Consider the following 22,087-nt stretch of genomic DNA (forward strand, 5'->3'; position numbering starts at 1 on the left):
AGACTCATCAGCAGGCAGATGACACCACAGCAGCTCATACCGTCTCCAACAGGACCTGCCCGGGCCTGGTTTCTGTATCGCCTCCCCGGTGTTAAACCGCATATGGCCTTGTCTGTTGGTCTTGCTACTTCAACTTCTTGGGTCACTTCTGCAAATCTCATTACTTGCTAAGATACAACATAGGGTTTGATTTTGTTTATATGTATAAGTGTTTCTAGTCTTTCTTCAGAAATTAGTAAATGAGACAGTAATATATTGGTTATTAGTTCACTTCTGTAACCAGTGGTTCTGTATCAATTTTTAAAATGTTCAAAATGTTATTTTCACATGTAAATAGTTTTGTCTATAGAAACTCAGATTTCATAAAGGCATTAAAATTACCAAGCTTTCTTCATAATCTTCGGCCTTTGGATTCACACACACAATCAGGCGTACTTTCCCTTCCCCGTCAAAATAGTTCTTGAACAGATGGGTTAACTTTGAATCTCGATATGGAACCATCTATAAATATATCCAAACCCAAATACATCAGGCAGAAACTGCACACAAACAAAGCTATACAAAATATACAAACAACCAGAGGCCGCCGCTCACCTTGTTGGTGCCGTAAGTCTGGTTCTCTCTCAGGACCTCCATGCATGTCCGCAGTGTCATAAGTGACTGGTTAATGTTACCTGGCAGAAAAATGCACACAGAAGGCGTCTGAAGACACTGACGGAGTAGCCAGAGTACGGTCTGTTTGTCTGTGAAATATCTACTTCATACAACTCTCAGATGGAAATTAAAATGACAGATTTTAGTGGGCTCAGCTTAAAGAACTGTCCATATCTGACAGTGTTGCAGGAGAGTGTAAGTACCAGGATTCTTATGTAAAGACTCTCCACTGAATGTAACATTATACTTCATGACCCGTAAAGTTTCTTTCAAATCTTAAATACCATGAAAGAGTATATGAGTACAGATGTTTAATATCCTCTAAAGCATGCCCATATTTCAGGCCACAGTTGGCTCCATCCAGACATTGATGTCTCCCTTGCACCAGAAGGAGCTCCTGTTTCTACCAGTCAAGGTGTCTCAAGAGCCAACTAAATCTGTTCCCTCTGTATCTAAAGAAGGTTTCTTGGGCAGCATGCTTGTTAGTCCTGGCCACTCGTTTGAATTTCTGAGTCAGGGCAAGTCTGACAGATCTATCAAGCCAACAATACAGGAGATCTCACCTGCAGAGACCCCAAAGCCTTACAACACAGAAAAGTTTTTCACTTTGAAACCATGCTTTCATTCTTGGCCACCTTTCAAAATACAGAGCTCATCTGTGCCTCCATGATAATCCATGATTCGTGCTTTCTCTTCCTTGACCCCAGCTCACACTGTCCTTCCACCTCTTCTTCCATGTGTTCTCCAAAACCCATATCCCCGTTAATAGACTTGCCATACCCTCAGACGGCTCACAGAATGATCCATTTCATCTCTTTCTCTAATGGCCACTTGTGATCTGGATGTTGTCCATGGGTACACTTCAGGGAGTGTGCATACATGGATGGGAAGTAAATACATCTTTTTTCTTACTAACTGCTGAAATTTAGCTGTTTCTTCAATTATGAATGTAGGCCAAACACCTATAGTAATGGTAGTAGTACTACTTGTGGTTTCTAATCAACAGAAGTCACAGATACTTTTATAACAGTTTATTGCTTATCTCAAGATACTTACATTCATTACTACTTTGAAATTATGTAGTTACAGACATGCTGTCAGGTTTAAGGCATTAATAAAGTATATAAATTACTGTATGACAGAGGTGTTAAGAATACTTTTAAAAACACATTTCAGTCTAATTGGTTTCTTTTGAAATCCTGTATTTTATGTTATACATTCTAAAATATTCTGGATCATATCCACAGGCTTCACCCCACCCATGATGCAAAACCCTACAACCTTGTTTTTATTTGCCAGAAGAGTGGTGCTTCCCCTGTAGTCTTGTGAATAAAAGTTGCCTGCTTTCTAAGCCTGACATAGTAAAAGGATGGTGAGCAGCAGGAGGCCAGCAGCATTTTCCTAGTCCCTTGCTGTTGCCTTCAGACACATTCCCCTTACACGCCAGCTCCTGGGTCAGCTTCAGCATCTAACAGGAATGTCACTCTAACATGCCATCAGAGGCCCCGACCTCAAGTCCAGGAAATCTTTCTCTCTTTACCATTATAGCCACGCCCTGAACCTTGTCGCTCAGAACTCCGAAACCTCTAGAAATCTGAGGTTGTCACATATGCCCCAGCCACAAACTAGCCCCAGTATAGTTTTAACTCCCTAACCATGTCACCTCTTCCCCATCATGTCAACACTGATATGGTTTCTGTTCTTGTCTCCAAAGCATCAGAACCCTCAGGTTTCTTCTTTCCTTCCAGTCCAGCTAAACCTGCTTTCCTAAGGTTAATCCTTCTTCTTGTGATCTGGATTCTAGATGCTTTGTCTTTTTATATAGACGTATATAAAGTGTGTGTGTTTTTAGTCCTGGGCCATTAAACCTGGGGCTTCCTAGGTGGCTCAGTGGTAAAGAATTTGCCTGTCAATGCAGGAGACACAAGAGATGCAGGTTCAATTCCTGGGTTGGGAAAATCCCCTGGAGTAGGAAATGGCAACTCCAGTATTCTTGCCTGGAAAATCCCATGGACAGAGGAGCCTGGTGGGCTATAGTCCATCAGGCCACAAAGAATCATTCACGACTGAACACGCACGCGGAACACCTAAGCCAGGGCGCCACAGCTGCTGAGCCCATAAACTGCAACTACCGAAGCCCGTGCGCTCTAGAGCCCCTGCTCCTCAACAAGAGAAGCCACCACAGTGAGAAGCCTGCACACTGCAACTGGAGAGCAGACCCCCTCGATGCAACCAGAGAAAACCCGGGCAGCAGTGAAGACTCAGCACAGCAAAAAATAAAAAATTATTTTAAAAAGTGTGTGTTTAGTCACTTCATAACTCCAAGTCACCTGGCTACGCCCCCACTCTCCTTCCCAGACTCAAGCATCTATTGTCCTTGAGACCCTGCCCTCAGAATGTTCCTCTTTGTACTCCATGAATAATCTTCCCCATTGCTTCAATCATGTCTTCACTGCACAACCTAAACCTACAAACCTCAAGCCAAATCTCTCTCCTTCCATATCTCTCTACCTCTGCATCCAGTTGCTAGGCACCTACACTTGAATAAATGGAATATGTTCAACACAAAACTCTTGGCTGTCCACACCTGCACCTCAAACTACTTCTCCTCAATCAAGATTTTCTTTGGTTTATCCTCCTCTCTCCCTTCCTCTCCACATCCAGGTGGGCCTGCTTCCAAACTAGCTCTTAGTTTTGGCTGACCTTTGCCTCCAGGTGATAGGACTGCTCATCTGAATTACTGCAAAAGGTTCCCAACTGCTTTTCATCTCTCTACACTTGCCTCTGATAAATTAATCTACTACACTGGGAAAATCTTTTTAAAACTGATCGTTCACTGGCTGTGTAACAGCAGAAAGATACAAGTTTTGGAAGTTCAACCAACCTGGTTTCAAACCAGGCTCTAACCTTGGGAAAATTACTTAACCTCTTCCAGTCTGACAAAATGGGTATGATCCAATCCTGGAAAGTCAGAATCAAGAAATCAAGCCCATATATAGTAGATGCTATAATAAATACTCAGCCCTTAATAACTGGTAGTCACCATTATTCCTTCAACAAGAAATTCACACTAATATGATAGTCAAGGGTCTTCATGGACTTGCCTTGCCCTCTGGCCTCAGTGGTCACAGTTCACCAACCCACACCCTCCACTTCAGCTACCCTGGCCCTGCCGTGTTCTCCCAGGGGTGGTGACTTTAATTCTATCGCTCTTCTAAGAGTTCACGCCTCGTCAGCTCCAGGCATTCTTCCCCAAGGCCCCATCTCACATACAGCCCCAGAATGGATGGAACAGCCCTGCTCTGTATCCCCACAGCACCTGCTACTCACCTCCCTCACCTTCTACTAGCAATTTGCCTCTTTTGTACTAGATATGTGTTCAATTCCTGTAACAAAGTAGGTACTCCATAAATGTTATTAGCATAAATCAGATCATAAATGGCTGTACTAAATGAAAAATTAAGAAAAACACAGATTTCAACTGGCTTTTGTGTTCAAAGATTTTTCCTATCTCCATAAGCCAATTTTTACCACTGTGAATGTTGGAGGAACTATTAAATCACTTAATTTTATGGACCCAGTACTGGTACTCTAGCCATAGATATAACACTTTCAACAGGAATGTAACTTACTTTCTATTTAGTCACTTTTCCTCATTCTTAGCCTTCCGTGGTGGCTTAGTCAGTAAAGAATCTGCCTGCAATGTAGGAGACCACCTGCAGTGTAGGAGACGCAGGTTCGATCCCTGAATTGGAAAGATCCCCTGGAGAAGGAAATGACAACCCACTCCAGTATTCTTGCCTGGAAAATCTCATGAACAGAGGAGCCTGGAGGGCTACAGTCCATGGGGTCAACAAGAGTCAGGTGTGACTTAGCAACTAAACCACCACCTCATTCTTAAAGAAATTAGTGTGTTGTAATAGATCAACATGAAACCAGCATAACTAAAGAAAAAGCACTAGTCACTTAACTTAGCCTCTAAATTTTTAGTCAAATTGAAGACAGTTAGGCTTAAACCATCAATAAGCAGGCAATAAACTGGCACTGCAAGTTTCTGAAAGTTGTAGCAATAAGTAAATACTATGCTTTGCTCACCAGCTTCACGTAATCTGTTCCCTTCTGCTTTTGTCCGGTTAGTTCTTTCACTTCCAGCAAGATCTACCAAAGACAACTGGCTAATAGTGATTTGTTCTTTTTCCTGAAGGGAAGATAATGCCAATCTCATGAATTATAACTGGTTTACAGTGTTCTTTAAATATATTCAAGTGAAATTAAGTCTTAGGAATATAAGGTTTGCATAATACAAAAAGCATTATAAGGGGGAAGGATACATGTTTTGGGGGAACAGTTTACTAAAAGCAGATGATAAATATCCCCATGACATTACTTGCAGACTATGTTATACTGTAAGCTCCACAAGAACAGGAACTGTCTTTTAACCACTTCATCTCCAGCACCTTGCACAGTTCCCAGCACTCGGCAGGAGCTCAATAAATGTCTGCTAAATAGTCTAGAGCAAGACTAAATATTTGTATAATGAGATATTTAATAATCTTATAGCCTAATAATTTCATAATACTCTAATAACTTTCATAAGAAAGTCAGACACATAACTGATATAAAATGTTATGATTCATTGTTTTTCTCTGAAGACTCATTTTGAATGTAGAAATAGTTTATTACATAGAAATTATTTATTATGTAGAGGAGTTTATTACAACTCGGTAAGACAGCTAGTAAATGCATAGAAACCAGAATTCAAATCCTGGTGGTCTTTAGTACCATGCTGTACCATCTACTGCCACCTGAAAACCTTCGTGATACACCACAATTTCATGGTATGTTTTGAATGGGATTACATTTTCATACCTTAAACTAAATGATTTTTACATTCAGGCTCAGATGCTGTTACTAATTCATATAAGCCTTGCAGCATGACAGGCCCAGCATTAAACAGCGACCAGCAGCTGTGTGCTTCACTGGCCTGTCACCAAGAGAGAACAGTCTAGAATTGACCGCTCCTGAAAAGTTTGTTGGTAACACTTTAAAACCGGGAACAATTTCTACATACAAAACGAGTCTTCAGAGAAAAACAATGATCATAACGTATTTTATCTCCTCTATTAGATATTTATAAAGATTTCTAAACCTTTTTCACAACAAAATTCCAGGTTCTAAGATTTAATAGCCGGTTTCCTAGAACAAGAGTTTCCCCAGTGGCTCAGATGGTAAAGAATCTGCCTACAATGCGGGAGACCCAGGTTCGATCCCTGGGTCAGGAAGATCCCCTGGAGAAGGGCATGGCAACCCACTCCAGTATTCTTGCCTAGAAAATCCCGTGGACAGAGGAGCCTGGTGGGCTACAGTCCATGAGGTCTCAAAGAGTCGGACATGAGTGACTAACACTTCCTGAAACTATACTTCCTAATTAGTGAAACATTTTTTTTAAAATGTCATCACCTACACATAAGATAATTTTAGCACAATATTCAGTGTAATGAAACCTTCATGATTTAACTCTAATCCCTAAATTAAGGATTCAGAACAGGAAAAACTCTACACATTAAACCTTTACCTGTAAGACGTTGTCTCCATCTGCATCCAAGGGAGCCTGAACTAATTTAATGTTGAACACACTATGGGAACGGCTGGACTCATGATTCAAATGTGTGTTAGCAATTCGTCGCTTTTTCTGGCCTACAGTGACAGAGAAATCATTGCTTGCTTCAGTGTATATACTTCCTACCAAACTAAAAAGTATTGTCAGTAGAATAGCAGCTTTCAGGATTATATTTATCACTTTATATATTTGTACTTCTAACTCTGCTTCTAACCTCTCCAGAAAACTTCAAAAGCCTCCTCAGTAGATTTCACTTCTACTTCCGTACATCCTGCAACGTACATGTTATGGTTCTTGTCTTCACGAAGCAGTTTAGATTGTGGAGGTCTAGGGGAAAGAAAAAAACATTAGTTTCCTAAACTATCTCAGGACTTAAGGACTAAAATGTCAGGCAACATGATATCCATTCTTACAAAGGGAATAAGCCTAAGCAAGACTCCAGAAGAATATTACACTTGGATAAGAATAAGGATATACAGTTAAGATTAGTTACATAACAGGAATCTATTTTGTTATAAAAGCTTTGCTCTAATTCGTTCCTATAAAGCACATGAAACAACACTTACTAAACAGAGATCAAAGTAGTAGTAAGCACCATCACATGCAAAGGTTAAGCATCAAAATCTAGCATTTTCTTAATTTTAAAAGATCAACAGATCGAGCTGGTTCTGTCAACAAAAAAACAAATTCAGAAGGAGTTTGGTATATACCAGGAGTGGCAATCCTAAAGTGGCTGGTCAAGTTTTACTCTTAAGGTAGGATGAAGATGCGAAAGATGCTGCCTGTTTGGCCTCAGTCGTGTGAACAGTGGGGGCAGATGCAGTTACCAGCCACCATTATTCAGCCAATGGCGGATTTCTCAGGAAGGCAGGGCTTAGAGGTAGCAGCCGGCCCAAGACCAATGAAAAATCGCCTACATGCGAACATGCCACAAATGCCAACCACTAGTATAACTGCACCCTTCTCCTTAAGAAAAGAGTCAACACATCACATACACAAAATCTGTGTTCCTCATGGGTGTGCTGCAACTGTTCCACCTACCAAAGGAATAAGGCAGAAGTTACTGTTTCTGCAGCAGCCATCTCATAACAACACATTCAGTCTAGAGTATGTGACACTTACAATGAGTCACATCTTAAACATTCTCCTTCATTGTATTAAAAACTAAACCTCAATTCAGCTTCAAAAAAAAAAAAAGGTTAAACACCACCCTAACAAAATGAATTCACTGCCAAATAAGCACCCTGTGAGTTCATTCAAGGTGTTACAGGAAGGTTACAAGGCATGCACTCACATTTGTCAGTCTTTATGTACATAATAAAAACAAGATAGGCTTCTTAGAAAACAGCCTCATTTGGAACAGATCAAACAGAAACTTGGTGCATGTGCAGATGTGAAAGTGATTAATGACATTAAAAAAGCCTAGGAAAACGGGTACACACAACCGACACTTTAAACAAGTAAGTAAGTAGTCTGTGGGGGTCTAGTCGCTAAGTCGTGTCCAACCCTTGCAGCTCCATGGACTGTAGGCTGCCAGGCTCCTCTGTCCATAGGATTTCCCAGGCAAGAATACTGGAATGGGTTGCTATTTCCTTCTCCAGGGGGGTCTTTCCAACCCAGGGATCGAACCCAGGTCTCCTGCATTGCAGGCGGATTCTTTACCATCTGAGCCACCAGGCAAGCCTGATAATAATTAGTCTATAAAGTCTTTAATATTAAGTTAAAAACTAATTAGTCTATAAACTCTTTAATATATATATTATAATATAAAGTAGAAATACTGACACATCAGTGTAATGGTTTTTCAAATCTAGCTGTTCCTTCACTAATACCTGATTGAGTCATATACCGAAAAGTTAAATATATAATACAGGTCTTCAACATTATTTATGTCTTAAGAGGCCCTAACAAAGACAGCACTGAAGACAAGCGTTTAGCTTAAGACTATGAACAAGATATTGTTATTAGACATGAGATTCCGGAGTCCACTCTGGCACAAAGGTAATTTGTAATGCCAGACTGTAACTGGCCTTCAGTCTCAGCAGGACAAGACCCAAGGAAATCTAAGGAATAATCTTTTAACTCTGGTGCAATGACAATACGGATGTCACTTCTGATTAATCAATGATGGGAAGTCTGTGACTACTAGTTGTGCAGACAGCAGCTTTAGGCTCCATTCTGTGGAGATCACCAGGACACAGATTAGAGGCTGCAAATTCCCAACATTAAGTGTTAGGTTCTTGAAAGGTAGCCCCAAGGCACATCTATAGGGACACTTCTTTATACAATTAAGATCCTTCTCAAAATGTAGCCGAGGGCCAAGAGTTTTCAAAAGTAAAGTCTTACGGGGAATATTTTCCTTAGGTACTTTAACCCACTGGTTTTCCTAATACAACTAACTAAATATCAAGTAAATAACAGAACTATTCACCACACACCAACTGCATGATATATGAGTTATATTTCATTTTGAAAACAGAAGTAAGCTTTATCCCCATTTATAGCTGAGGAAACTAAGGTCACTGATGTGAAGTGACTTCGTCAAGGTTAGTCAGCTAAAAAGGGACTCTCTCCACTACTTACTTAGGCTTTATGGGATCAAACGGCATCTCTTCCAATAGATCATATATGTAATTATTATATATTTCAATATAAGAGACAAATACACCATAGACACTATCTTCATCAACCTCTTCTGCTTTGCAAAATTCTTGTACATTTATCATATCTGCAAACTCTGGATCTACTTGTCGTCTGAAAAAAGAAAAAAGTCTCAATCTCATCTTAAACATTTTAGTCATTAATGACCTCTATTACAAGCAAGACTGCACAGAGCAACTTTACTCATACTCATGGCTGGGCCACCAGTTCTCCCATGTCTTCCCAGATACACAGCACAGACTTTTACACCTTCTTTCACCCAGAGTGGCACCTTCTCCATACACAGTGATTCAAGGGCAGTGCATTCAAAACCAAATAGAACATCTGAGCAAACATAATTAAGAACAGCCCTCAACTTTTATCTCACTATAGTCAACTGTCAGACCAACTTCTCCACTTCTGACCACCAGACAGGGTTCCTGTGAGGCCAGTATTACAAAATAGAATTACTTACTTGCTAGAGGGGGTCTTTGGATTGGGTGTGGCTTCTCTTTTCTGCCGTTCTAATAAAGCATCAACTTCACATTGTATATCCATACTATTCCTATCATTAGATTTAAAAACCTAAAGTGAGGGCAAAAACCAGACCATAATTTTTAGACTTTGTCATAAATAGTAAGAAATATATTTAAAAAACAAGACAGTTTACATTTAAACATATTTAAGGTTTTAAAAGGTATTCAGTGCCTTAGTTCTCCCTTAATAATATTGTGTTTTGTTTTTTTTTTTTAATATGGAATTCTTAACATTCTGATATGTCCTAGTATTCTAATGGAAAACCTGATGACTTCACAAAAGTTAATAAAAAGACTGATTGAACCAGCAAATATGCTTATAACTTTTATGGTTTCTATCTGAAAAATTACTGGTTTAAATCTTATGTTTTCTGGGGGTAGAGAAAATCTTACTCTCAAACTAATTATGACAATAATTTGGTAAAATTATACATTATAAACAAAACAATTATATTTTCTCTTTATCTGACTCCTCCAGAAATTGGAAACTCTTAGGTTTCCAATAAATTTATCAAATACGTTAAAAAGGTTATCTCACTAACAGGTACAAAAATCTCAAGGAATTTTTGAGACCTTAAAAAGGAAAAAATTCACCTAGATTTGTTAGGCAAAATCTGTGATAAGCCTTTGGTGTGATTTTCCCAGCCCTGTTTTATTTTAAAAGTTCAGTCTATAGAGTTCAGAGACTCTATAAATGTTTCAGCAAAATAAAAAGTTTGTGATCAATTATGGTTATATAAATCATCAGGCCAAACTTAGTGGCAACAGACCTATTTTACAAACAAACTAGCCTTAATTTGGTTATATTTGATAAAAATGAGGGTAATTTTAGGGAAAAAAAGATGTTTCAATAAATGTTAAATCCCAGTTTGTTAATGGAGGTCTGCATCTAGTAGTACTCATTTCTTAGATAGTTCTTTGCTGTTATGTGGTATTAATGTAAAATTTAATTAAATTATTAAAGAACACCCTAAGTTTGTTTCTAAAGCTTATCTCAGTAATCTATCTTTGGATGAAGATCAGAAACCTCATGACCTGCAACCAGGACTGGGAAAAGACATAATTTAAGGGATTGTCTCCGACCTGGATGGAAAGGCTTTTTTATCAGGTACTCAACTAGCTCATGCACAATGAAAGTGAAGGGAAATTAACTCTTAGATTAATTCCCACTTCCAAAGGCCCCTATACTGGATTGGATTGGTCTATACAGAAGACAGCTGACTTGATTTCACCTTAAAATGATGCTCAAATAGAGGAAAAACTACACTACACCAAGATGAAAAGATGATGACATCAGAGGTAGACAGCTTGCCCAAGACCCTGGACCTGATTCATATGATCATTTATAATGTTTTCTTGACTTCTTAGACCTTAACATATAAATCAAATGCTTTTCTATCATAGGCCTGATCCTATACTAGGTTTAGAAATCAATCCAATTGTTGGGTTTGTGGCCAATTACCTGTGTCTAGTTCTGGGTTACCTTGGTGAATTTCTCTACTACAAGGGTCTAACTGGTTGGCCCTGAAAAAATTTACTTTAAAAAAAAAATTATAGTCATATTCAAGACACTATTGATATTACTAGATGGGATCCCTTCACCAGGCAAATTAATAATGCCTGCTCTGACTCTGGCCATAAATTTGAGCTTTCTTCTATTACTCAAACTCAATCAGAGCAACAAAGTTTCAACAAAGGAGGGAAAAATCTCCCACAATTATGAGACGGATTTATACAGATAACACCAGGCTATGGTAATTTACATTTAAAGTCTCCTCTGTGTTGAAAACAATTAAATCACACTAAAGATAATCAGTCTAGTAACACTAAAAAACTGGGCTATATGCCTTATAGACGATGCCAATATATAATTTCCCTGCAAGATAAAGAGTCTACAGAGTAGACCAAGTCAAATGACCTGGGATATACTGGGCTACATCTAATGAAAGCTCTTAACTTAAGTCTTACTTGTGACTTTACTAATACTGCTATGTTATATGTATTGCTCCTGTTTTACAAAATTGATGTTTCTTGTGTGTGTGTGTGTGTGTGTAATAAAGTTTTATTAAAGTATAAAGGAGATAGAGAAAGCTTCTGACATAGGCATCAGAAGGGGGGCAAAAGAGTACCCCCCTTAATAATATTGTATTCACAGGTATTTTGGCACCTATGTCTTTTAGTGAGAGTCATAATACAATTTAAAAAAAACACACACACTTACATATCGTTTAGCTTGAAAAGACCCTATACTGTTAAAGAGCATGTCCAAACAGCGAGGAAGCAGCCCTCCTTCCCCTGGAGAACCAGTCATAGTGTGAGTTTTTCCGCTTCCCGTCACACCATATGTAAAAAGGAGACCTACAACATAACAAGTCACAGTTATATAGTAAAAGTCATAATAGGTTGTATCTTGAAAGTTCTTCACTTATAATATTTCTAATACTGCATTAGAAAACACTTAATATTAACTAGTCAATACCTCAATAAATAAGGTAAATGCTGACAACCATAAACAGAGAAATCACAGTAAAACAGGAATAGCGGGAGCCTTTGACAGCCCACTTACATCAATGGACAGACCATTCACACAGAAAATCAATAAGGAAACACAGGCCTTATATAACACTTCATCCTGAAGAGACTTAACTAATATTTATAGAACATTCTGTCCAAAAGCAACAGAATACACATTCTTCGCCGGTGCACGTGAAACATTCTCCAGGATAGATCATATGCTGGATAACAAAATAAGTTTCAGTAAATTTAAGAAAACTGAAATCATATCAGGCCTCTTTTCTGACCACAACACTAAGAGTTAGAAATCGATCACAAGAAAAAAAACTGTCAAAAATCCCCAAACAAGTGGAGGCTAAACGATGCTACTAAACAACTGATAGATCACTGAAGAAATCAAAGAGAAAATGAAAAAATACCTAAAGATAAATGACAACAAAAACATAATATTTAAAAACCTATAAAGAAATCAAAAAGAAAATCAAAGAATAGTTACAGACAAATGACAACAAAACATAATAATCAAAAACCTATGCGATGCAGGAAAAGCAGTTCTAACAGGGAAGTTTATAGCAATACAGTCTTATCTCAGAAAACAAGAAAAATCTCAAACAATTTAACCTTACACCTAAAGCAACTTCATAGCTCCGCCTGCAGATTCTTTCTGTAGGAGAATGCAAGAGACCCAGGTTCAATTCCTGGGTCGGGAAGATCCCCTGGAGAAGGAAATGGCAACCCACTCCGGTGTTCTTGCCGGGAGAATCCTATGGACAGAGGAGCTTGGCAGGCTACAGTCAGTCCATGGGGTTGCAAGTGCGGGACACGACTTAAGAGACTAAACCACCACCACCACCAAAGCAACTAGATAAAGAACAACCAAAACCCAAAGCAGGTAGAAGGAAAGAATTTATAAAGATCAGAGCAGATTTAAACAGAGATGAAGAAAACAATAGAAAGGAGCAATGAAACTAAAATCTGGTTTGCTGACCAATCACAAGTACTGAAATTGAAACTGACTGGAAAAATCCAAACAAAAAAAGTCCAGAAGCCAATGGCTCCACAGGTAAATATCATCAAACATTTAAAGAAGAGTCAATATCTATCCCTCTGAAAATATCCCAAAAAATTGCAGAGGAAGAAATAATCCCATTCTATGAGGCCATTATAATCCTGATAAAAAAGTCAAGAATAACTAAAAAAAAAAAAAAAAATTACACAGATAAATACGCTGCTCATCTTTTGATAAACAAAGACACAAAAATCCTCAGCAAAGTACTAGTAAAGCGAACCTAGTAAAGCGATACATTAAAAGGATCACACACCATGATCAAGAGGGATTTATCCCAGGTATGCAACAATTTTTCAATATCTGCAGATCAGTGTGATACACTACATTAACAAACTGAAGAATAAAAGCCATATGATCATCTCAATAGGTGCAGAAATGCCTTTGAAAAAATTCAACAAGCATTTGATAAACTGTCCAGAAAGTGGGTACTAAGGGAACACAATAAAGGCCATATGTGAAAAACCTACAGCTAACGTCAACTTACTCAATGGTGAAAAGTGGAATGAATTCCCATTAAGCTCAGGAACAAGAAAAGGATATCCACTATTGCTAATTTTATTCACCATAGTTTTGGAAGTCCTAGAAGAAGAAATAAAAGGAATCCAAACTGGAAAAGAAGATCCAACAATCCCACTACTGGGAATATACCTGGAGAAAACTATAATTCAAAAAGATACATGCCCCTCAGTGTTCACTGCAGGACTATTTACAATAGCCAGGACATGGAAGCAACCTAAATTTCCATCAACAGAGGAAGAGATAAAGAAATTGTGGTATACATACACATGGAATATTACTCAGCCATTAACATGAATGAAATAATGCCATTTGCATAATATTGATGGACCTGTAGATTATCAGACTAAGTAGAATTAAGTCAAATCTCACATGATATTGCTTATATGCAGAATCTAAAAAAAATAAAAATGATAAATATACCTATTTACAAAACAGAAACAAACTCACAGGCTTAGAAAACAAACTTAACGGGGTTACCAAAGGGGAGGGGTAAATTGGTAGTTTGGGACTGACACAAACACACCACTCATTTAAAACAGATCACCAACAAGGACCTACTATAGCACAGGGAACTCTAGTCAATATTATGTAATAACCTAAATGGGAAAAGAATCTGAAAAAGAACAGATACAAGTATACGCAGAGGTGAACCACTTTGCTGTACACTAACATGACATTCTTAATCAACTATACTCCAATATAAAACATAAATTTTAAAAAGAGAACTGAACCAGGAAGAAATAGAAAATGTGAACAGACCAATAATAACCAAATAGATTAAATCAGTAATCATAAACCTCCCAACAGAGAAAACCCCAGGACAAGACGGCTACACTGAAGAATTCTACCAGACATTCGAAGAAGCACTAACATCAGTCCTTCTCGAGCTCTTCACAAAAATCTGAGAAGGGAACTTTCAAATGCATTCTATGAGGCCACCATTAACCTAAAACCAAAGCCAGGTAATGACACCACAGGAAATGAGAACTATAGACCAATATCCCTGATGTATATAGGAACGGAAAGTCTCGACAAGTATCAGCAAACTGAATTCAAGAACAGTTAAAAAGAATTGTACATAACAACCAAGGGGGATTTATGCCTTGAATGTAAGGATGGTTCAACATATGGAAATCAATAAATGTAAACATATTAATAAGATAAAAGATAAAAATCACATGATCATCTTAATAGACGCAGAAAAACCATTTGACAAAATACAACATTCTTTCATGATAAAAACCTTTAGCAAATTGGGTACAGAAGAAACATACCTAAACATAATGAAGTTCATGTATAACAAATGCACAGCTAACATGCATGTTAGCTGTTAGTCTCTCTCAATGGAGAAAGACTGAAAGTTTTACTTCTAAATTCAGGAATAAGGCAAAGAAGTAAAAGGCATCCAAATAGGGGAAGAATAAGTAAAACTTACTCTTTTAGTAAGTTTTACTTATTCTTTCTATCTACAGAAATGTAGGTGATATGATCCTGTATATAGAAAATATCAATGACTCTACCAAAAAACTGTCAGAAATAATCTATGTTATCAGTGAAGTTGCAGGATACAACATCAACATATAGAAATTAGTTGCACTTCTATATACTCAGGAGAAACATATGATAAAGAAGTAAAATTATTCCATGTGTAAGAGCATCAAAACAGTAAATTACTTAGGAATAAATTTAACAATGGAAGTAAAAGATCTGTACAACAAAAACTATGAGACTGCTGAAAGAAATAAAAGACACAACAAATAGAAAAATATATATGCTTATGGTCTGAAAGAATATTGCTAAAATGTCTATAATACTCAAAATCTACAGATTCAATACAATCCCTATCAAAACATTAATAGTATTCTTCACAGATATAGAAAAAAAAAAATCCTAGAATTTGTATGGAACTACAAAAGACCCCAAAAGTCAAAGTAATCCTGAAGGGAAAAGAACAAAGCTGGAGGTATCACATACTTCCGGACTTCAAGCTGCACTATTAAACTACAGAAATAAAAACAGCATGGTACTGGCACAAAAATAGCCACACAGACCAAGAACAGAATGAGGAGCCCAGAATTAACCCAGACCATACAGTCAACTTATATTTGACAAGGGAGCCACCCAAGAGCACCAACGTGGAAAAGATAGCTTCTTCAACAATTGGTGTTGGGAAAACTGGATAAACACATGTAAAGCAATGAAATTGGACCCCTATCTTACACAACTCACAAAAATTTACTAAAAATGGATCAAACATAATTTACTCAAACACAAAACCTGATACTATAAAAAAAAATCCTAGAATGAAACATAGGAGAGAAGTTCCTCAACATTGGTTTTGGCAATTTTTTAAATATGACAGCAAAATCTCAAACAACAAAAGCAAAAATCAACCAATGGGACTACATCAAACTTAAAAGCTTTTGCACAGCAAAGGAACAATTAACAAAATGAGCTATCACCTCATGCACGTTAATCATCATCAAGGCAATCATCAAGAAGATGAGATAACAAGTGTTTGGCAGGATGTGAAGAAAAGGGAACCCTTATGCCCTGTCAGTGGGAATGTAAATTGCTGAAGGCACTGTGGAAAACAGTATGGAAGTTCTTCAGAAAACCAGAAGCAGAACTTTTCATATGACCCAGACTTTAAAGATAAATAATACATAAGTCCATGTAGGTATCTATCTGAAGAAAATTTAAAAACTACCTTGAAAAGATATTTACAACCCCCCCCATTCGTTTCAGAATTATTTACAATAGCCAAGACATGGAAACAGCCTAAGCGTCCACAAACCAATGGACAAAGAAAACACGTTATATGGACACAACGGAATATTATTCAGCCATAAAAAGGAATGGGCTTCCCTGGTGGCTCAGCTGGTAAAGAATCCGCCTGCAATGTGGGAGGCTTAGGTTTGATCCCTGGATTGGGAAGATACCCTGGAGAAGGGAACAGCCACCACTCCAGTATTCTGGCCTGGAGAGTTCATAGAGTTCATAGGGCTGTATAGTCCATGGGGTCACGGAGAGTCAGACACGACTGAGCAACTTTCATAAGGAATAAAATCTTGCCATTTGAGACAACCTGGATAAACCTTGAGCACATTATGCTAAGTAGGCTAAGTCAGACAAGTACTCTGATGGAATTTTATAAAGCCAAACTTGTAAAAATCGAGTAAAACAGTGGTTACTTGGGAACGGTAAGTGGGAGGAGAGAAGAGATGTTAAGTTTACTACTTACAGCAAGTGTAAATAAGACCTAGAGATATAATGCACAGTACAGTGAATACAGACAACAGTACTAATATTATAATGGAGATAGAAATGGAAAAAAAAAAAAAAGAAAGAAATGGCAACCCACTCCAGTATTCTTGCCTGGGAAATCCTGGCAAGAGAAGCCTGCCAGGCTACAGCCCATAAGTTACAAAGAGTTGGACACGACTTAGTGACTAAATAACAACTGTACAAATATCCAACTTGCTAAGAGACTAGAACTTAATTATTCCAACTACTAAAAAGAAAGAATAATTATGAAATATGATAGAGGTGCTAATTATTGCTACAATGGCAATCAATATATAAATGATCTATACATTATAAGGTGCTGTAACCTTATAAATTTATACATTATCATATATATTTCAATTAAAAAGATAAGTAGCTTTTTGCAATTGTAAAAAAAAAAAAGCACTAGAAAATACAAAAATAATCTTAAGAACATAACCTGATATTGAAAGCAACTAGAGAAAGAACAAACGGAACTCAGAGTAAAAAGAAAGAGAAATCATCAAGGTTGGAGCAGAAATAAAACAGAGATAAAGAAAACAGAAAAGAGCAATGAAACTAAAAGGTAGTTATTTGAAAAGGTATACAAAATTCACAAACCTATAGCCCCAGACTCCTCATGAAAAAAAGGGAGAGGGATCAAGTCAAGAAAATTAGAATTGAAAAAGAAGACTAGAGAAATACATACAATCAGAAGAGACTACCACAATTAAGCGTTTGCCAATAAAATGGGTAACATAGAAGAAATGGACAAATTCTTAGAAAGGTATAATTCCCAAGACTAACCAGGAAAAAATAGAAAATATGAAAAGACCAATCATAAGTACTAAAATTGAAACTGTGATTAAAACCTCCAGCAAACAAAAGTCCAGAACCGCATGGCCTCACAGGAAAATTCCATCACACATTTAGGGAAGTGTTAACATCTATCCTTCTGAAAGTATTCCAAAAAGTTGCAAAATCAGGAACACTCCCAAACTCATTCAATAAGGCCACCATCACCCTGATACCAAAACTAGACAAGGATACCACAAAAAAGAGAAAATTACAAATTCTTTGATGAAAAAGGACACAAAAATTCCCAAAATACTAGCAAACTGAAATCCGACAACGTATAAAAAAAGTCATACAGTATGACCAAGTTGGATTCACCCCAGGATCCCAAGTATGATTCAACATACATAAAATCAATGTGATACACCACATTAATTTAAAAAAAGGACAAAACCCATAAGATTAGCTGAATAGAGTGGAAAAAGCATTTGACAAAATTCAATATCCATTCATGATATAAATCCTTCTGAAACTGGATATAGAGGGAACATATCTCAATATAATAAAAGCTATTTGTGACAAACCCACAGAAAATGGTGAAAAGCTGAAAGCCTTCCCACTTAAATCTGTAATAAGACAAGGATGTCCACTCTCACCACTTCTCTTCAACATAGGATTGGAAGTGCTAGTCACAGCAATCAGACAAGAAAAAGAAATAAAAGGTAATTACATTGGTCGGGAAGAGGTAAAACTGTCATTATACACAGATGACATGATAACATATATAGAAAACCCTAAAGTGGTTCTTCCACACAAAACCACTAGAACTGATAAACGAATTCAGCAAGGTAGCAGGATACAAGATTAATCTTGTATCCATACAGAAATCAGTGGCATTTCTTTACACTAATGAAATAGCAAAAAGTGAATGTAAATAAACAAGAAATGGAGGGACTGGAAAGCCTGGCATGCTGCAGTCCATGAGGTAGTGAAGAGTTGGACACGACTTGGCATCTGAACAACAACAAATAAACAATCCCTTTTAAACTCACACTAAAAAACATAAAATGCTTAGGAATGAATCTCACCAAGGAGGTGAAAGACTTACATGCTGAGAGCTACAAAACATTAGTAAAGGAAATTAAAAAATGATTCAAAGAAATAGAAAGATATACCCTCTGGTCTTGGATTGGAAAAATTAATTTTTCTAAAATGGCCAGACTACCCAAAGCAATCTACAGATTTAATGTGACTTCTATTAAATTACCAATGGTAGTTTTCACAAAAATGGAACAAATAATACTAAAATTAACATGAAACCAAAAGACCCAGAATTGCCAAAGCAATCCTGAGGGAAAAGAACAAAGCAAGCAACATAACTCTCCCAAACTTCAGACAATACTACAAGGCTACAATAATCAAAGCAACCGTGTATTGGCACAAAAACAGATATGTGGATCAATAGAACAGAGAACCCCAAAGGAAACCCACACACCTATAGACAATATTTTTTTTTTTTAACAACTAATCTTTGACAAAGGAAACAAGAATATACAATGGAGAAAAGACAGTGTCTTTGGCAAGTAGTGTTGGGAAAGAGGATCAGTCGGTTGAGATCAGTCGCTCAGTCATGTCCGACTCTTTGCGACCCCATGAACCACAGCACACCACGCCTCCCTGTCCATCACCAACTCCCGGAGTACACCCAAGCCCATATCCATTGAGTCCGTGATGCCATCCAATCATCTCATCCTCTGTCGTCCCCTTCTCCTCCTGCCCTCAATCTTTCCCAGCATCAGGGTCTTTTCAAATGAGTTGGCTCTTCACATCAGGTGGCCAAAGTATTGGAGTTTCAGCTTCAACATCAGTCCTTCCAACGAACACCCAGGACTGATCTCCTTTAGGATGGACTGGTTGGATCTCCTTGCAGTCCAAGGGACTCTCAAAGAGGATAGCCACATGTAAACTGATGAAGGAAGAACATACCCTTACACCATACACAAAAATAAACTCAAAATGGCGTAATAATATAAGTACTCGTAAGATACTGGGTGGTCTACTGGTTAGGATTTGGTGCTTTCACTGTGGCAGCCCAGGTTCAATCCCTGGTTGATAAACTATCCTGCATGCCACACGGAATGGCTAAAAAGCAAACAAAATAAGAGGATATCATAAAACTTCTAGAAGAGAACATAGGCAAGATGTTTTTGACATAAACAGTAACAAATGTTTTCTTGGGTTAGTCTCCCAAGGCAATAAAAATAAAAGCAAAAAGAAGCAAATGGGACCTAACCAAACTTACAAGTTTTGCCAGAAAAGGAAACCAGCAACAAAATGAAAAGACAACCAACAGACTGGGAGAAAACATTTACAAATGATGTGACCAACAAGGGATTAATCTCCAAATTACAAACCCATGCACCCTGCTTATTTAACTTATATGCAGGGTACATCATGCGACATGAGGGGCTGGATGAAGTACAAGCTGGAATCAAGATTGCAGGGAGAAATACCAATAACCTCAGATATGCAGGTGACACCACCCTTACAACAGAAAGCAAAAAGGAACTAAAGAGCCACTTGAAGGTGAAAGAGGAGAGTGAAAAAGCTGGCTTAAAACTCAATCGAAAAAACTAAGATCATGGAATCTGATCCCATCACTTCATGGCAAATAGGGAAACAATGGAAATAGTGACAGACTTTATTTTCTTCGGCTCCAAAATCACTGCCGAAGGTGGCTGCATCCATAAAATTAAGACACTTGCTCCTTGGAAGAAAAGCTGTGACAAACCTAGACAGTGTATTAAAAAGCCTCAAAAGTCCATATAGTCAAAGCTATGGTTTTTCCAGTAGTCATGTATGGATGTGAGAGTTGGACCATAAAGAAGGCTGAGTGCCAAAGAATTGATGCTTTTGAAGTGTGATGTTGGAGAAGACTCTTGAGAGTCCCTTGGACTGCAAGGAGATCAAATCAGTCAATCCTAAAGGAAATCAGTCCTAAATATTCATTGGAAGGACTGATGCTGAAATTCAAATACTTTGGCCACCTGATGGAAAGAGCCAACTCACTGGAAAAGACCCTGATGCTGGGAAAGATTGAAGGCAGGAGAAAGGGATGACAGAGGATGAGATGGTTGGATGGCATCACTGACTCAATGGACATGACTCTAAGCAAGCTCTGGGAGATGGTGAAAGACAGGGAAACCTGGCGTGCTGCAGTCTGTGGGGTCACAGAGTCAGACACAACTGAGCAACTGAACAACAACATGCATCTCTTTTATGAAAACAATCAACCCAATCATAAAATGGATAGAAGAAGTCTCTAAATGTCTATTTAGAGACATTTCCCTGAAAATGACATACAGATGGCCAAAAGGCACATGAAAAGATGATCAGCATCACTAGTTATTCAGTTCAGTTCAGTTTAGTCGCTCAGTCGTGTCCCACTCTTTGCGACCCCATGAATTGCAGCACGCCAGGCCTCCTGTCCATCACCAACTCCTGGAGTCCACCCAAACTCATGTCCATGGAGTTGGTGATGCCATCCAGCCATCTCATCCTCTGTCATCCCCTTCTCCTCCTGCCCCCCATCCCTCCCAGCATCAGGGTCTTTTCCAATGAGTCAACTCTTCGCATGAGGTGGCCAAAGTATTGGAGTTTCAGCTTCAGCATCAGTCCTTCCAATGAACACCCAGGACTGATCTCCTTTAGGATGGACTGGTTGGATCCCCTTGCAGTCCAAGTGACTTTCAAGACTCTTCTCCAACACCATAGTTCAAAACCATCAATTTTTCGGCGCCAAGAGCCACATGAAAAGATGATCAGCATCACTAGTTATTAGAGAAATGCAATTCAGAACTACAACAAGGTACCACCTCACACCAGTCAGAATGGCCCTTATCAAGAAGTCTACAAATAACAAATGCTGGAGAGGGCCTGGAGAAAAGAAAACCCTTCTATATTGTTGGTGGGTTTGTAAATTGGTATACCACAAAGGAGAAGAGTATGAAGGTTACTTAAAAACCTAAATTAGAGCTATTACAGGAGGCAGCAATCCCACTCCTGGACATATATCTAAAGAAAACTGAGTTTTGAAAGGACACATGCACCCCAGTGTCCATGGTTTACAGTAGCCAAGACATGGAAACAACATGAATGTTCACTGACAGATGAACAGATAAAGATATGGTGCACACACTTACATACACAGAGATACTGGAATATCACCCAGCCAAAAAAAAAAAGAATGAAACAATGCCATTTGCAGCAACAAGGATGGATTTAGAGATTACCATACTAAGTCAGAAAAAGACAAATAACATGGTAAAACTTATATGTGGAACTGAAATATGACACAAATCAACATATCTACAAAACAAAAACAGACTCACAGATATAGAGAATAGATTTGTGGTCTCAGAGAAAAGGGAGTACTAGAGGGAAGGAGTAGGAGTTGGGAGTTAGTAGAGGCAA

At 38.1% G+C, this 22,087-nt stretch overlaps 1 protein-coding gene across 4 annotated transcripts in view; it reads right to left on the reverse strand.

Moving 5' to 3' along the window:
* KIF23 (kinesin family member 23) overlaps window positions 1-22,087 on the reverse strand; it is a 43,363-nt gene that overhangs the window by 9,408 nt on the left and 11,868 nt on the right. For 2 of the 4 annotated variants that reach the window (XM_061157975.1, XM_061157973.1), the window contains exons 5-14: window positions 11,672-11,808; window positions 9,390-9,499; window positions 8,858-9,028; window positions 7,270-7,311; window positions 6,489-6,601; window positions 6,230-6,351; window positions 4,750-4,852; window positions 595-674; window positions 382-501; window positions 41-167 (exon numbers count right to left, since the gene is read on the reverse strand). In XM_061157975.1, coding sequence (XP_061013958.1) covers window positions 41-167; window positions 382-501; window positions 595-674; window positions 4,750-4,852; window positions 6,230-6,351; window positions 6,489-6,601; window positions 7,270-7,311; window positions 8,858-9,028; window positions 9,390-9,499; window positions 11,672-11,808 — 1,125 coding nt within the window. The remainder of the gene's footprint in view (window positions 1-40; window positions 168-381; window positions 502-594; window positions 675-4,749; window positions 4,853-6,229; window positions 6,352-6,488; window positions 6,602-7,269; window positions 7,312-8,857; window positions 9,029-9,389; window positions 9,500-11,671; window positions 11,809-22,087) is intronic. The other 2 variants (XM_061157976.1, XM_061157974.1) reach the window with 1 other exon arrangement.

The sequence above is a fragment of the Dama dama genome, chromosome 12 (genome assembly GCF_033118175.1).
Source record: "Dama dama isolate Ldn47 chromosome 12, ASM3311817v1, whole genome shotgun sequence".
NCBI classification, from domain to species: domain Eukaryota; kingdom Metazoa; phylum Chordata; class Mammalia; order Artiodactyla; family Cervidae; genus Dama; species Dama dama.